Here is a 17,172-nt window from a genome sequence, read left to right on the forward strand (position 1 = left end):
AGTAGTTCATTAGTGTCGTAACTCGTAATTGCATGTTAAAATTTTGACGATGGGGTAAGAGTTTTTAATACCTACTTTGAGTGCCTGTATTACAAATGTGATTTTTTTTTAAAGGAAAAAAAGAACAATTGGAAAAAATTTATGGTAAACTAATGGGTATGGAGAAAATTGTTAAAATTTAAGTTCTCCGTATCACATATGCATTAAGGAATCGGTTAGACTGATATAACCTCTCATTAATTGCCAACGCATTGATCATCAACTACAGCGTGCTATATCTTATTTTTCGCGGTAGAATACATGAATATATATATATATATATATATATATATATATATATATATATATATATATCTATTTTTTTTTTTTTTTTGCTGCAGAATACATGAATAGATTAGTGATTCCTAGATAAAGGTTTATTAAAGGGTTGACAGCTTCAATCTGAAAAATTGAGGTTCGTTCAAAGTTCAAACTGAACTTCATTTTTTTATATCGTTTCAATCACACATTTTTGCTTTCATTTTTTCGATCAACTCATTTTAAAAAAATCTATATATATATATATATATATATATATATATATATATATATATATATATATATATATTTGTGGATGTATTTTTATAAGAACTGAGAGAATTCGTTGTCCTTGCAAAAGTTAGGGGTAAATTTGAAAAAGTATTTCAAATAGGACAAATTTGAAAAAATTATATATATTTAGGCTAAAAATATAATAATTGCTAAAAAATTTGGGGTAAAAATTTGCAGATTCTAAAAATTTAGGCATTTGCATCGCAATCTTCCACCTCCGGGGAAATGTCTTCTATATCCATGTGACGAGCCTTATGAAGGAAACGCCAAATAATCGTAGTTAATAAGCACAAAAAACATAAACATGCGACAAGTTTGGCAAACGGAAATAAACAAAGATAAGGGAAGCGCTCGGTAACCATTTGTGCAACCACTCGTCCATTCGAGGGAAATAAACGCTCTCAACCTGTCTTCTTCCTTGCGAGGCCATCTGCCTCACGAATTTTAGAATTAGCTCTACAACACGAATTTGAGATCAAGTGCAAAGGTCGAGCCGAGTCTAAAGGACGAGTAGAAAAACATGGATTTTGGGTGGGGAAAGTGGGGGCAAATACCCCCACTATATAATATATATATATTTAAATATATGATTTATGTTAATATTTACATTTGTCCTTGCAATTCCTGAAAACGAGTTTGGTTTGGTGGATGAGGTATTTGAGAAGGAGTCAACATGACACCAACATCGAAGGTTCAATTCCCATTTTTTTTTCTTCAAAAAATAGTCTTAAAATATTTAATTGAAATTATTTTTGTATATTAATTTAATTTGTGCTCCCTCTAAATTTATTTGTTATTGCGAGTAGAAGATGTCTTTCTCTTTCTCTTTCGAGGCGATGCCGAAAGCACTCCTTGATCAGACACCTCGACGGCCTACAAAAAGGGGCACCATATTGAATAAATGTGAATAAGCTCCATGGAATTTCACCATAGTTAATGATCCCTATATTGGATTTTGAAAGTAAAATTTTGAGTCTTCTACGTAATATAGACAACATGGAATCTAGCACTTCATTACATGTGTGTGTATATATATAGATAACCATAGTGAGTGGTTAGAAGTTGGTCAATGAAGTTAAAGCCGACACCAATAATGGTTATGGAAAACTAAAGGTCAAGTTTAGTAATGGCTAGCAGAGGCAAATACTAGCATGAAGTTATATGTCGCCTTCACACTTGATTTTCGGTATCAGATAAAAGATTAGAATTGGGATTGGGAATCATATTCTAAACTTTCATAATAGCTGGGGAACAAATTGACATTCACTAAAATGTTGTCAATGAGGTTCCTTAAGGATAACCAATCATCAAATGTTACATCAGCCATAGATGTTTCAAAAGAATTAGCAAGTCCAATAATGGAAGTTCCAACCTTACCGTACATAGCAACAATAGCGGATGTTATTTATTTATTTATTTAAACATTTACGGGAGGAAAAATATACCAAAAGAAACAAAGAGAGGTTACAGTATAAATTTTATAAAATAACTCCTTAAATAATTGAATTTAAGGCAAGGACAATTATGTCACCCTAATAAGAAGATGGATCTAAATCACTGGGAAAACAGAATTTATATAGAAAAACTCCTATGAAATTTAGTAGATATTACATTATTATAATTCCAAAACTAAACTGATCTTTTCATTTGGATTGAAACATAATTGATCTTCGATACTTCACATTTATCTATTTTATCATCTTTATTTTTACTATAAATCTATTCGACATCTCTCATTTTATCTTTTACGTCTCTAACGGCGAAAATCACATTTGAAATTCGTTTGGACATGCCTATAACTCCAGAGAGCCCAATACGTGTGGCTACTTTAGCCTAATCCTAGAAACGTTTGACCAAAAAAAAAAAAGTCCTGTCTGCCTATTCTTTTCTTTTTATTACACAATTTGAGCTTCGTATTTATTTTCACAAAAGCGGTGTGATAACGGAGCCACGTCATTATCAATCAACTACACAACACTAAAAACATGTCTTGTTTCTTCCTTGACAAATATATTATAATTTATAACCATACAAATTAACCCACTAACGATGTACTGAGCTGATTCAAAGATAAAGGCCATTCAGTGGCACAAAATTCGCGAGGATAATGTGCCATTGATGATCATAGAAGCAAAATATGATATGAGCATTCAATTACAGAAGCAATTTTAAAATAATAAAACCACGAAAGATCAATGCAATATAAAGTTTCATTTGATAAATTTCCAAGGACCAGTCTCAAAAGGAAAGATCAAAAGACATTCCAAAATTCCATAACCCATGTTATGGTTAAAAGAAAAACAGCATCCCAGGAAATAATATCCCAAAGTCCCAACCATAATAATATAAAGAGGTCTATTGCTAAGTTAAGCTATAAAGCTAACTAAGCTTTCTTCAGTACTAATATTAGAAATAAATAATAAAAAAAAAGGCTAATTAGATATCTCCCTCCTCTAATTGTGTATACCTATATCTCCACCAAAGAGTGGTTTTTCTTCGGCCAGCTTTTCATGTACCCCAAACAAAAATCCCAACTAATATCTGCAGATTCCTAAGAGTAGTTCCAGAGCATTGAAAAAAGGGCAAACTCAACAGAAGAACATTGAGCCTTTGATGTTCTCGTGCAACCTCGGGAGTTCTGGGACGTGCATAGTTCCAGCCGAGGAAGCACTTTTTTGTCCGGAAGCAGTGTCAGAGAGATCCTCAAACTTGATGAACTGTCCCATCTGATAAGCAGCGAGATGAGCGTAGCATATCGGAGCGACTGGATAAAAATGGGACAGCGTGTTAGGAGAGATATCGGTGTAATTAATAAAAGGCACGCATATATCAGAACTTACCGATTGAGATTGCAGTGGTACTCCTTTGATACCTGTAATGAGTTATAACCAGAAAGGTTTGAGTGTTTTATCATTTTTTTATTTTTTTATTTTGGCTTTGTAGAATGCTTAGTTGAGTTTTGTGGAAATGAAAAAGCTTACACGTAAGATAAGGAGTGGATTAGGTTCTGCAAGTCGTCCGGAGCGAAACCAATCTCGTCAAGTAAGACGTGATAATGTGCAGGTCTAGAAGTTCCCTGTCAATAGAAAGAAGAAAAAAAAAGAGTAATGAAAAGCAGAAGAAAATATAGAATTTCAACATCAGTAATGGAGATAAATTGAGTAAGCACATGCACTACAAGAATCAATATCTCTGAAAATATCGGTGCGCATTTGTTTAAAGGTGTCTGTAAAGGAAAACTTTATTGGGAGAGAAACAACTTACAATCATCCCCATGTGAGAACACAGATAGAAGTCATTGTTCCTCGGGTGAACAATTCTGGTGTCCACGATAGTCCCTGAGAGAGATTAAGTGAAACTAATTAAGCAACGTAAATCCGGAAATAATAAATAAACGATCTCAAGAGTTTACCTGGTGGAATGTTCTGGTTAGGGTTCTCAGCTTGAAACAGCTTAGTGTGGTGGTTTTTCTGCGCCACAATAACAGTGAACTTGGGAATGTTGGTCTCCTTTAGATGGTGATAAGCCTGTGGAAAAAACAGGAGATCTATATTAATAACTATGCAATCCAACTCCGTGACATGTCTGGAAGATCTGACAAACACAAGATTTTGAATTTATTAAAAATCTTATGCCAAGTTCAGAATTCCTCAAAAATATCTTCATCAGGAGGTCCACACTTAGTGCTCAAAGATTCATAGAGTACAGTATTGTATAATCCCGATATGCTTTCTAGACATGTAGAGTGATAGTGCTATGAAAAATAAGAACATAAAAGATGAGATATTAGTAACCTGTATAATTTGATCAAGCTCGATGTTCAAGACTTGATTAAATTGGGACTCACTCACTCCGTCTCTGATAGAAGGAACAGAAACGTTATGAGTCTCAACTTTAGTAATAACACACATGAAAAGATCGTAAACAGCTCTAACAAAATCATGAATTTGGATACCTGAAAATAATGATCTGTGATGGTTTTCGGTTACTCGTTTGATAAAAATCCACCAGAAGCTCACTGCAAAACGAAGTTTATTCGACTTTAAAGCAAGGCAATTTAATAGATATTCGACTTAATGCATCTAATGTTTATATTACACAAATTGTGCACGGAAATACAGTTTAATTTCAACTTCAATAAGATATTGGCCCATGAACTTTCATAATATATATTACCAACTTGTATTTGAAGTAAATAGAAAATGAATCAGATGACGTGAAAATAAGGATAAATATAAGCTTTGATTAAGAAAACGTCTCATAATATCTGAAATTAACTACCTAATGATCCCATCGTCATTTCCATTTGGCAGTGGCTTGTACAGAGCATCAATCATCTCCGTTTTAGGAGATTGTGTCCTGACTGAAGCACCATACTTTGAAATGGATGGCCAATATCGAGAGCCAACAACCTGCGCGTAGCAAAGACATGAATATCTTAACACTATCGCAACGATCGCGGGAAAAAAAAATGAATGAATCTCAAAAAGAAAAGATATATTGGTTTTACCGCAGCAATCGATGGGAGATCTGATCGACCAGGAGACCCATGGGAGACATCCATTCCCAAAATCAGCGTCGGCGTATCACTTATCACGGGAACACGTGAAGGATGTTCAATCGCTAACATAGAGTTCATCCCTCCAAGCTTCACGAGGAAAACACGCAATATATAGTTAAATAAGAGAAATTAGCCGAGAGATGCAAAGCCAAAAACAAAACAAAAAAGGTTTTATATCTTACCTTAGCGTTGATCTTGAGGAGGACATTGGTCAAGTACTGATCGTTGACCTTGAACGGGGAAATGCATTGGGTGACAATGCCAAAATCACTCAGACATTTTTTCTTCCACGGCCCTAGTCAAAATGGGAAGAACTACATTTAAGTACAAGGGGTGATAGAAAGGTGCTATAGGATATATTATTAAGATCACAAAGCCATACCATAGACATCACAAGTTTTCCTCTCTGATAAGATACACAGGATAAATGTTGGTGGCCCTGGAACCTTTGCTCTGATCCGCTCAAACATCTTCTCAACCCTTGCAACGGGGGAGGCTCTTCTATGACTTAGCTCTTCATCAATCAATGTGAACGGTCCTTCAATTTGCTGCAATGAATGAAACCTTGTGTAAGTTCAATGAATGAAACCATTTGCAATAATGACTTTTACTTACAATGCCTTTCTTTCTCCCACAGCTGATCAGATCCCTTGAAATTCGACTCATATCACAGCGAGCCGAGAAGTTGACAACAATCCATTTGTCAATGCGAACAGGGTCGAAAACAGTCTAGAAAAACAAAGAACGTGAGAAAAATACCACCTTCACATTAAAAGAGTACATACATGCCAACACAACATTTGAGAAACTATGAAGCTGCACCTTATTGTTGAAGTTCCATCTTCCCTGATTTGGGAAGGACTCATTATTCTCACCAAACTTTAACTGTTAATCACACAAAGAAAAGGATTATGAAATAACTGGGAATTTGTGACTTATCGGTTTCTGACTTCAACTCTTCTTACCTTCTAGACAATGCACAATATGGGTTTTCTTTCTTGTAAGAAAAAACCATTATCTATAAATTATAATAGGCAGAGATATATACAAGTTGAAGAGGATATGGATTCAATAACTAAATTAGCTAAAAAAAACATATCCGACCGGTTCAGCTAGAATCCTATCTTTCCAATTGATAAAAAGAAGTAGATAAGAAAATTTCCTATAAGATTCATCAGTCAAATCTCAAAGCGATGCTGTAAATTTGGCTAGTTCAAAGCTATATGGCCACCGAGTGCACGTATATCATACAACACACATGCAATATACTTACAGTAAAACACAAATACATCTACATATCAGACTTTCCAACTCCTAGACCAGATTATATAAACAAAATAAATACAGAATCCATGCATTTTATGTTTTATGTTACCTTTGGGGGATCTAGGACACGGCCTTCAAGTTTAATGAATCTCTTCTCGATGGAGATACCACAGGAACCCAGCAACGGGTCATTATCATATCGGTAGTTGTTAATTGCCTGAAATTACAAGTCGGGACAGAAAAGTTAGAACAAAACTTGGAGAAGATAAAATATGCATTCAGGTGGCGGAAAATAAAGCTTACATCAGTGAGGATCTTTGTTTTTTCCTGAGGCTTCTGCCTTGATTTTTCAACCAGCGCTGTTCTCTGGATTGACGATAATGCTTTCGTGTAGCGTTGAAGTGAAACAAGGGTGCAAAGCTAAAACACCATCACAAAGAGGTGAAAATTACAAACTCGAATGCAGAGAGAGAATTTGAAAAAATAAATCTAATAGATATTGGTGTACCTCAATTGGCAGATAATTAGGCTTTTTAGGCCTGCCAACTATAAGACATGGCATATATGCGGACTCGCCCAGTTCTATATTACGGTGTCTGGTGAAGTACTCGTAAACAGTTATATCTTCGGTCTGCCTGTCATTTTCAACACCACCCCCATTTTTCACCTTCAAAGGAAAACTGTGGAGGGATATACGATCAAATTTAGCAGAATCCCAGATGGAATATCAGCACAAAAGAGGAATAGAAAGAACATATTTACAAGATAAGTACATACAATAGCTTGTTGCACGGGAGTTCACTCAAGCCTATGATTTTGAATTCCATGCTCTGATGTGATGTCTTAATCCTCATGTTCTTTAGCATCCTCTTTGCCTGCAAATCACTGCAGTGTTGAGACCTCAAAAGAAACAAGGATCTACATAGATAATATCCCAATACTAACCTTCACCCAATCAATATAACGATTCTCACGTACACCCTGATTGGCTCTCAGAAAGTCAGTCACCGGTCCAGGTTGCAGAATCATCGTCGTCGAAACATCTGGATATAGTCGGTACGTGTTAATAATGTTTATGAATACAAATCAACACACGATATAGAACGATAGTAAACAAGGCTACAACGAATCACAGCACAAGAACGGTTACCCATATTAAGAGAAAGGCCATCTTGAGTAGTGCGGAAACTGGCATGGAAGCCACGGACACCAGCGACACCTCCTCCGACATCAGTGAAGTTCCTAACGTCATCGTGAAAAAAGGACTGCCTCACCAAAAGACATCCCCTGTAAAACTCAACAGCCATATCCATAAGCAAGTGTTCACTTCACAGCAGTGATTAGAAATCGACAATGAGAGGGGAAAAAAAAAGATTTTTAAGACCTGTTAGCTGCTTGCTGCCTGAGAATGATATCAAGCACTCTCAACGCATCCTGAGTACTGTGATCAGCATCAGCTCCTTTGAGAGCAAGAGCGATGGACTTCATGGGTATCTTCGCAGCGTAGCTCAGCTCAATCTTGAAAGTTTTGGAGTTGAAGGAACGCTTAGAGCGTTTACCACCCTCTTTCGGGCTACCCGCAAGACCCGGATTTCCATCTTCACTGCCACGCAACAAAATCTAATGTCAGTCCGAGAAAAAAAAAAAAAATGAAATCACTGTGCCTAAAATGGAACAAGTAATATCATCAGAGAAACGTACACTTTAGCAGCCGATGACTCTTCCAGCACAACAGTGAACTCGAACTTCTTCTGTGGCAGAGGGCCAACAGTGTACAGACTCTTCTCACCGTCATATGCAAACTTTTTCCCGGAGAACTCCGAAGAGTAAGTTTGGTAGAGCTTATTCATCAGCTGTCTTCCGATTCCCTTGACATTGGCTTCTTTATCGTCTTCGTAACAGATCGAGACCTAGAAGCCGAGGAAAACACTAATTTAGAACACACACACTACCACATATCCACGTAAGCAAATAAAAAAAAATTAACGAAATTGAAGACGTACAGTATACTGGTAAAAAACGGCGTCTGGGACGTCTACAGAAACTTTGAAGTGGTTAGCGTGCAAAGGAATGCGTTTCCCAGAGCGCCCGATTCCCCTTCTAGTCATCACTGCGTACTTCGGTCTCTGTGGCATCTCCAACTTCACATTGTTGGGAATCACCGCAGGCGGTGGAGGCAAAGCCAGGTTTTCCTCGGATTCCACAACTGCCTCGTTGATTAATCCCATGTTTTTAGCCAACCTGAGCGACAAAATACTTTATAAGGGACGATATGCTCGAGGTAATAAGGTGATCACAGGATCTTTGAATTTTATAGTAAACACATTAAGGTCGATGTATGAGTTCATGGAATTTCAACTCATAAGTAGATTACTTAAATCGAAACCATAAACATCAAAAACAGAAAGTAATAGCATACATAAGCTATCAAAATGCAAGGCAATTGATAAATACACATTAATAAATGAACGTTAGAATGAGCTGCTAATCAAGTTGATTATTACAGTTTCCTCTTTCACTTAATACTACTCTTCATAAATATATCATAAAACTCAATGTGTATTATAGAAAACTCAATGAATACATTACAGAATTTTTGAAAAACCATTTGAAAAAAGTTTTTATCAATTCATAAAAGTCAAACTTATATATATTCTGCAGAACTACGAACGCGGAACATCAGATTTTGTCTAATTTCTCGCGAATACAGTACCCACGGCTTGAATCGAAACAAAAAATAACAGGCACAAAGCAAGAATATTGCTATGGAAAGCAATTTATAAACAATCGTCCGAACGAGCTGCAGTAGAGTTGATAAATTTAGTTTGCACTGTTACTTGATACTTCTCTTCAATAAACGCTATAGAAAAAAAAATTCCCATTCGTCTCGAACTCAAATAGTCAAGAAAATCCAGCACGAACAGGAAGAAGAAGAAGAAAAAAAAAGGAAAAAAAAAAAAAAAAAAAGACCATGTTCTTGTTCTAATGATCTGTCTATCTCTGGAAAGAAAAAGGGGGAAAAAAAAAGATGAACCAGACTTCAAAGTTTCAAACAACAGAAGAACAAAACCAGTGTTAACGCGTAATGGTACTGAACTATAATATACGCAGCAAATTAAAATCACAATCATCTGTAGATCTAACAAAAAAAATAAGATCGCAAGTATTCTTCATAAAATGATCTACATATTTATATGAAACGTAGAGACAACAATGGAAGCTTAAAATTGAATACAATAAAAAAAAACAGATGAAAAGGAACAGGGGTTCATGGCCAAATTATAAACACGAAAATCATTAAAATTGGGTCCTAATAACTTCTCAGACATTCTAGAGTACTATATCAGTGATTATTTTTATAAACCCATAAAAAACTCCACTAGATAAGCAAAAAAAAAAGTTTAATAAAAAATAACAAAGAAACGATATAGTCAGGGAATCGGACACTGATGATACTAATAGTACTACAAAGAAAAAAAAAAAAAAAAAAAAAAAAAAGAATGTCTAGGAGTACGATCTGACGAAATAAAATAATCTAGAGAAAGAGGAATTTAAAAAGGAAATGATAAAAATTTCTAGTCCGAAAACCCATTTCAAGCTTTTGAGTGTTAAATAAATAAATAAAAAATAACACCCAAGCCGTAAGTAAACAAACACCATATAGAGACCGACAAACAAACATGAGAAAAAAAAAATACACAAATTCATCTACAATCCTAGAGCTAAATAAGTACGTTGTGATAAATATGGCGAGAATAGAGAAGTCGAGAGGTTCGACTCAGCATAGCTCGGTAGGCCAATGCCATGAGACTAGCTTTTAAGTCTCCGAACACACTCTCTGACCTTCGATTACCAACCCAGTATCAAACAAAAACATAGAAGTAAAGAAAAAAAAAAAAAAAAAAAACCCTCCGAAATTCGAACATGCATTGAACAGAATCAATGAGAAGAATCGTAGGCGTAAAAATCACACTGTCGTACCGTGATGGCCTTGGTTACGATCTTCGGAATTAGGGTTTTCGAGCAAGAAAAGTCAGTGAAGAGTAGAGAGAGAGAGTAGTGGCGAGAGACCTTAGAACATAAAAAGAGGAAGAGAGCTTGGAGGGAAAGGAATTCTCTACAAGCGAACAAAAGGGCAAAATAAAATACTACTCTATTTTCGGTTATTGCGTAATTTTCAGAAATGAAAAACGGGAAGAGAGTGTGTGTATTTGTTTACCCTTTTCGACGGATTCAACGATTTTGAGTGGAGAAGCCATGGTCGTATCGTGGTCTGCGAAGCAGGTCAGTATTTCATACGAAATACGAATCATCGCGGAGGGTAGCTCGGTCATTTCATAAATCAGCGCCTAAGCGCAGGTTTTGCCACTGATGTCCTGCGTAGAATACGGGTTACCCATTTTGGACAGTGATATGCTACGAGGTCTCTGGTTTTCTTTTGGGCGTGATATATTAATTCATTTTTTCTCATCTTTTATAAGTACATTAAAGTTAAGAAGGTGGTTTTATCAGCAAATTTCTGAATCGGTTATTTGAAATTTGTGTCCAACTATTTTGCTTTTGTAAACATTTTTAGCTGGAGCAGATTTTTTATTTTCATTAATTATATATTTTTACCATAATTTTTGGTCGATATATTTGTATGTGGCAACAACAATTTAAACATTGGATGTGACTCTTACTCATAATTAAGGACCTCAACATATATATCATTTATACGTATCATTGCATCCGCTAAATGATGCTCCTTGTAATGTTAAGGATAAACTTTATATAACCTAATTTATCCATCTATATTCTATGAAGTTTTTATAAAGTACTCCGAAGTTTTATAAAATCTACTTAAATACATGGGTATTGACCCTGCATAAAAATAAAATAAGTCAATTACATCACAATCATTTTGTGTCATACATATCTTTTTTTTTTTAACTTGTCTTGACTCTTGAGGTGTGACGAACAGACCCGAAGAAAGAGAAATTTAGTGTATGTGAGAATTGAAGTAATGTATATCTTATTCTATTTTTGTTTGGTATATAAAGAAAATACGTTGACTAATGACTGCGTTTGGGATAACTTTGCTTTTAAAATAAAGTAATTTTTTTTATTTTGTTGTACGGAAAAGCTACTGTTTCAAAAACAGAGGAGTGTTTAATAAATTATTGTAAAATAGTCGTAGCCGTTAGCAAAAAAATTGATTTAATGCTTGGTAAAATATGTATATTAATATTTGTAAATAATAATTATATATAATGTTAGTAACAATAATAAGATATTTTTTGGTATATAAAAAGTATATTAAAGTGGGTGTCTATAGATTATAAAATATAAATGATAATTTTGGTGACTTCAAAAAAACTATCTGATAAAAGCATATACAAATATTTAATATTAAAAGTTAGTGTAAGAGAAGAAAAAAAAAGTTGAAGAGAAAAATAAATAAAAAAACAAAAACTACGAGACACAAATAATTTCAAATTGTACTTTATAACTTTTTAGTTAAAATATTCAAAAACATTTTTCAATTAAAAAAATAATAACTTTACGAAACACATAAATATGATTTAGCTTTTAGAAAAAGCTAAAACCACCTTAATAAACTAAGCCAAACATAACCAATTTTGCCAAACTTAATAAATATCACAATAAAAATTATTTTATTTGCCTCCCTAGTGTTTCCGTTACCACTATTATTTGCAATCTCTTCGTTTCCGTTCTTCAATTTACTTTTATTTATTATTTCCATCACTTCTCTTTCTTCCCCAAAATGCCAAAAGTGTATAAATGTCTAAGCAGACCAACCCACCTTCACACACAGTGCTTATTCAAGAAAACAAACAATTCCATCCAGCGCTTAAAATTTAAAGTCAATAAGATTCGCTTCTCCAGGGAGATTCATTTTGTATAAGCAACGCTTTGGGGACAATCTCAACCAGCAATTAATTTTTTTTTTTTTTTTATCTTTCAAATTTCTATGATAATTTTATCAACATTTTCACTAATTACTGCATTTTTCTAAAAATGAAACAGTCAGCAAAATATCACATTCTAAGCACTAGCTTTATATATTTAGTAACCAAAGCCTAACATTGCAAACTCAAAAAAAAAATTCACAAGGTAGCACCGTCTATTGAAGCACATTTTCCAAGCTCGTATTTTAGAGTAAATTTTGATTAAAACGTAGCAAATATGCTTCTTACCAACTTTAACTCATTGCTCGATGGCAAGATCATATAATTGAACAAACTTCTATGCACAGATATAAGATGGAATGGAAATAAACACTCTTCTTTAGGTACTGAAAGGAAAATGACAATAATAAAATAAATAAATAAATAAAAGGATGTTTTCTAACAGAGAAAGCCCTTCTATAGGCAGACATTGAAAGCAAAACCTTAAAACCAATAACCAATAAGGCTTTGCAGTTGCAGATGGGGAGGTCAGAGATATACAAGAGATCCTCGGCAACTAACTCTAACCATATACAGAGAGAAACCACCGTGGACGACGATATATATCAATCAGCCTTTATTCAATGCATAATAAAACACGCAATGAGTATCACTGAAATTTCCGGGGTCAGACCATATATTTAAAATTAAAAAAAAAAAAAAAAAAAAAAACATATAATATAACCTTTCCTTTTTTTTTCCTTCTTCTTCTTTTAACCCGACCATCCTCCTCTCTGCAGGCCCCCCGAAGCAGCGTGTACGTTAAGCCTGTCGAGCACGGCGTTGAAGTCGACGGGCTGGCCGTTCTCCTCCATCCTCTGAATCACGCCCGCCGCGTGATCGGTCCGGAAGCCCATGCTCGCGAGCTTCTCGATGAGCTCGCCGTAAGGGTGGTTCCGGCCAAACGTCTGGTTCCGGGCCATGAGATTCGCCGGATTCGCGGACGGGTTCTGAACCGGGCCGCCGCTCGACGGAGCGTATCCGCCGCCGCCGCCACCGACTTGAGAGAAGTGCTGCTGGAGCTGGGGCTGGTAATGGGCTCGGTTGGGCTCGGTTTCGTACATCATGTACGAGCTTCCCGGCGGGAGAACCGGCCTGAGCCCGCCGGGGGCTCCTCCGTACCCGTCGCCCGGCTGTTGGGCTCCGTACCCGCCCTTGATCTGCTGCTGGGCCGCTCTCCCGGGACCCGCGTACCCGTACTGGACCTGCATCGGCATGCTGTGATTCGGAAGACTCTCCGGCGGCGGTGGATTGGTCGTCTGGCTCGGCGGCGGCGGCGGTGGTGGTGCGTAGCCCGGGTAGCTGATCTGGGGTGGTATCTGCTGATACTGAGGGTACTGCTGGTTCACCTGGGGCGGCGGCGCCGCTTGTTGGGCGACTCTCGGGTCTTGCATTTGGGGGTTTCGGTATTGAGAATCGGGGGCCGCGTATTGGGTCGGTAGCTGATAATAAGCCTGTTGTTGCGGAGCCACGTTCTGAGTCGGGACCGCCTGTTGTGGTTGTGGTTGTGGTGGTGGTGCCGGGGCTACTTGGTGAGGCAGTGCGAGAGCTAACTGATTGTTGTTTGTGTCGGGCGTGTTGTTGATCTTTTTGGACTCCGGGGGAGTCGGAGAAGCCCTTCCCTCTGTAGATTGGGAGTGAGTTGACGAGATCGAGTCTTTCTGCCCGAGCTGGAGTTTGGCCAATTCTTTTTGCGTGTCGGCGAGTTCTTGCTTGTCCCTCAGGATCTGCACAGACCTGTGGACCTGGAATATGCATCGAGTTGCTCAGACAAGTCACGTAGGAAATATATATCACACTTTAATATAACTCCGACCCTGTCAAATCTACAGGATTTCTTTGATCTACAGAAAGTTACATGATGCCTCAATTATGAACTGCTGGTTTAGACTCGTCCTGTATGATCTAAACCTAAGGTATTTAGAACCAAATAAGTTACTAGTTCCTAGATGCTTATATGTAGCTGTATATACGGATTTCCATTTACCATTTGGAACCGGAAATGATACATCTGGATGATCAAGAAAACAAATATGAAATACTGTATGATGTGTATTATACTGTTATCGAGTGAATCTCAAAGCTTTAGTGTAGTTAACACGATTTGGTTTCCAAGATTATTAATTTGGTGAATAAAAATAAACTAGTCTGGGATAAAAGAAAGTTTCTTAAGAGACAGAAATCATTAACAATATTCTATGCAACTACAGCAGAAAATATATTAAACTATAGATCCAGAGGCAGCAGCACTGAAACAACATCGATCCTCATTATTAAGATTATCTAATTTGTACTGTGTATTAACCCTCTTTTATATTAGAAAAAAAAAATCCCCCTACTTTTAAAAAAAATTATATTATACAGGAGCATAGTGGCCATGCAGAAGTTCAATGAATCATGACAGTAAACTCTACAAAATGCTATTCGTCAAAATTGGCTAAAATAAAACCCATCTTATTGTTCAATGAGAGCACATGTTACTACTCTCAACACCACTCCATGTTTCCATACAATCAGTCTCCACCAAGGCTATGTTTGAAGCCTGGATTTTACGATGGAAAATGAAATTTTGAAAAATAAAAAATGTGAGGGAACATCAAAATATACGTTGCGAGGAAAATACTATAGATTCTCGTTTTTCCCCTCATCTTTTCCAGGTTCCAAACATACGCGAAAGTAATGGGAAAAAAAATAGTAATTATACACCTTTTTTATATATAAAACAAGCACCAGAAAGTATAGCTGACCACAGGGATGTTTAATGCGCACAAACTTCAAAACGATAAACACACCAATAACAGTAGAATGCTCGTTACCCATAAAATAAGAAGTATAATGCCCATATGTAAGGATGTAAACTGAGCAGCAAGGACCAAGGTTACAACTGATTGAGAATATTAAAATTTTAAAATAAGTTTAGATATGGACTTACTTCTTGAAGATGTTTCTCAATCGCTTTCAGCTTTGAATCTGATTCTCCATGATCACGAACTAAATCAGACCGCATTTCCCCGATCGATTTATCCAGATTGTAACAATATAACTCCAGCTGTGAAAGCCTGGAACTGATTCCTTCGAGAAATCGCATGAGATTCTCAGTGTTCCTCTTCATGCTTTTCTCAACAACAGAAATTACATCTTGATTGTAAGTGTCCTCGGGCTGGCTATAAGCAGCAGCAGGATACGTTGGTGATCTTCCCCTTCGGTTATGGAAATCCTGAGTCATACACAAATATCTACCGCTGAGCAAATCCATTATCCAAGCTATGCATGATATTAATCCGGGACAATATCTTAACAGAGAGAGAGAGAGAGAGAGAGGCATGCCATATTGTTTCATCAGTTACGAACCCTAGGAAATATACTTATACGATGAAAAATAAGGACACAATGGCATCAATCCATGGGGAATGGTTGACTTTTCAAGCTTCCAAAGCTGAAGAAACTACAGGCATGAAGGTCAAAAAATCCACATTTGCCAAGCTTAAATGTTCGAAGCGGATGCCTAAGCATAAATAAATGGATAGAAATGGATTTAAACGTTATATATAGTATTCTATAAGGTCCGAAAAACACACACACACATATATTGTTTGTATGTGCATTTCCTCTTAGAGTTCAATGCCCAAAACTAACCTGCAGACACAACACAATCCCAACAATTTAGCAGCAGCAATTACATACTCGGGGCTTATTATATTGGTGTAAATCTATCACGCGTTTACATCTAAATAAGAGCGTCTTTGATCTGATTTAGGGCTATCCTACACTACACATCATGTCTGCAATTTTTGCAAACAGAACTGCTGAGTCCTAACATACTCACAGGAGATCATACCTATTCTCATAGAATTTCTGTATATAAAGCTGCAACATTTCCGCTTTGATCTTTTTAGGGATGTAACATTTCTGTATTAATTCTCTAACTATTTTATAGTGTTCTGGCAAATCCATAATTCGTTGATTAGTAGTTCGCTGACGAGACTCTAGCTAAAACTCGACTCCCTAACCAACTCGATCCTTGGACTCTAAATAGAAATATGAATTCAAACCACAACAACAGCAGAAATACCCTACATAATCAACAATTACTTCGAAATCGAAAACTCTCAGAGACCCCGGAACAATAAAGAGAAACGATCGAGTAAAATCACAGATGAGGCGCACAGGATCAATGAAAACTCAAAACAGTAATCGACCAACCATGGCTGACATAAAAACAAAGCTCCACAGACCAAATCAAACCCTAGGGGTCAAGAAACCATACTTTACCTTTCCAGAATTAGCACTGACCGCGGGTTCGCTGAGGTTTCCGTTAGAGGATTCCTGGTTTCCGAAGTCCTCGTACGAGCAAAGAATATCATCCGATGCGAAATCGAAGCCCTTCGGGCCCGCGTTGGCCCGACCCGAAGATCCAGACGCCATAATCGCAGAGATCGCGAGCTCGGACAAGGTTTTCCGACGAGAATAGGGTTTCGTATAATAGAGAATTCAGAGATGGCGAGATGGAGCGAAATCGATTTTGGCCTCTCTGATAAAGGAAGTTTCGTGATTATCAAAAAGAAAACTTGGGGGCTTTTAACGAAAATAAAATAATAATAAACTATGACTAAAGAAATGTGAAAAATATGAGGGAATTTGTTGGGGTTTGAAGTCAGAGATAAGGATGAGATTCCAAATGTCACCACCGACCTTCCTATTTATTTATTAATTTGCAGATATGGCCTCGTATTATGAGTTTTTTTCCCTCTTCATTATACACCCAAATACTAATGCTATTGTCTAATTTTTTTTTTTTAGGGA

The 17,172-nt window shown here is 36.6% G+C and overlaps 2 protein-coding genes across 3 annotated transcripts; both read right to left on the reverse strand.

Moving 5' to 3' along the window:
• Nucleotides 1–2,783: 2,783 nt before the first annotated feature.
• Nucleotides 2,784–10,703, reverse strand: AGO6 (Argonaute family protein). 2 transcript variants are annotated; one of them, XM_089607726.1, is made up of 23 exons: nucleotides 10,638–10,703; nucleotides 8,422–8,659; nucleotides 8,120–8,328; nucleotides 7,803–8,021; nucleotides 7,569–7,705; nucleotides 7,364–7,461; nucleotides 7,196–7,293; nucleotides 6,927–7,098; nucleotides 6,722–6,838; nucleotides 6,528–6,635; nucleotides 5,975–6,037; nucleotides 5,768–5,881; nucleotides 5,535–5,700; nucleotides 5,335–5,447; nucleotides 5,102–5,239; nucleotides 4,873–5,003; nucleotides 4,547–4,609; nucleotides 4,386–4,449; nucleotides 4,004–4,118; nucleotides 3,856–3,929; nucleotides 3,573–3,667; nucleotides 3,432–3,463; nucleotides 2,784–3,355 (listed from the first exon to the last, which is right to left on the reverse strand). In XM_089607726.1, exons 2-23 carry the CDS (start codon nucleotides 8,644–8,646, stop codon nucleotides 3,180–3,182), a joined length of 2,727 nt encoding a protein of 908 aa, XP_089463852.1. In that variant the 5' UTR covers nucleotides 8,647–8,659; nucleotides 10,638–10,703; the 3' UTR covers nucleotides 2,784–3,179. The 2 variants fall into 2 exon arrangements, with proteins under 2 accessions (XP_089463852.1, XP_089463848.1); XM_089607722.1 differs by lacking the exon at nucleotides 10,638–10,703 and adding an exon at nucleotides 10,400–10,502.
• A 2,020-nt stretch (nucleotides 10,704–12,723) lies between these two features.
• Nucleotides 12,724–16,991, reverse strand: LOC149406597 (formin-like protein (DUF1421)). The gene is made up of 3 exons (XM_089607731.1): nucleotides 16,642–16,991; nucleotides 15,302–15,586; nucleotides 12,724–14,114 (listed from the first exon to the last, which is right to left on the reverse strand). The coding sequence occupies exons 1-3, from the start codon at nucleotides 16,792–16,794 to the stop codon at nucleotides 13,083–13,085; spliced, it is 1,470 nt and encodes a 489-aa protein (XP_089463857.1). The 5' UTR covers nucleotides 16,795–16,991; the 3' UTR covers nucleotides 12,724–13,082.
• Between the last annotated feature and the right edge of the window lie 181 nt (nucleotides 16,992–17,172).

Source organism: Urtica dioica, chromosome 1, assembly GCF_054948205.1.
Source record: "Urtica dioica subsp. dioica isolate 48M chromosome 1, U.dioica_male_clone48M_v1_H2, whole genome shotgun sequence".
NCBI classification, from domain to species: Eukaryota; Viridiplantae; Streptophyta; class Magnoliopsida; order Rosales; family Urticaceae; genus Urtica; species Urtica dioica.

What these genes read in the sequence shown, in the direction of transcription:
- AGO6 (XM_089607726.1), bottom strand. Translation starts at nt 8,646, where the DNA reads ATGGGATTAATCAACGAGGCAGTTGTGGAATCCGAGGAAAACCTGGCT. An exon ending in TGGCCTTTCTCTTAATATGG is followed by an intron (nt 7,462 to 7,568) that starts GTAACCGTTCTT and finishes GACTATATCCAG; the next exon opens with ATGTTTCGACGACGATGATT. An exon ending in TAACCAGAACATTCCACCAG is followed by an intron (nt 3,930 to 4,003) that starts GTAAACTCTTGA and finishes AATCTCTCTCAG; the next exon opens with GGACTATCGTGGACACCAGA.
- LOC149406597 (XM_089607731.1), bottom strand. Translation starts at nt 16,794, where the DNA reads ATGGCGTCTGGATCTTCGGGTCGGGCCAACGCGGGCCCGAAGGGCTTC. An exon ending in TCAGTGCTAATTCTGGAAAG is followed by an intron (nt 15,587 to 16,641) that starts GTAAAGTATGGT and finishes TGTATGACTCAG; the next exon opens with GATTTCCATAACCGAAGGGG. An exon ending in TTGAGAAACATCTTCAAGAA is followed by an intron (nt 14,115 to 15,301) that starts GTAAGTCCATAT and finishes TGCATATTCCAG; the next exon opens with GTCCACAGGTCTGTGCAGAT.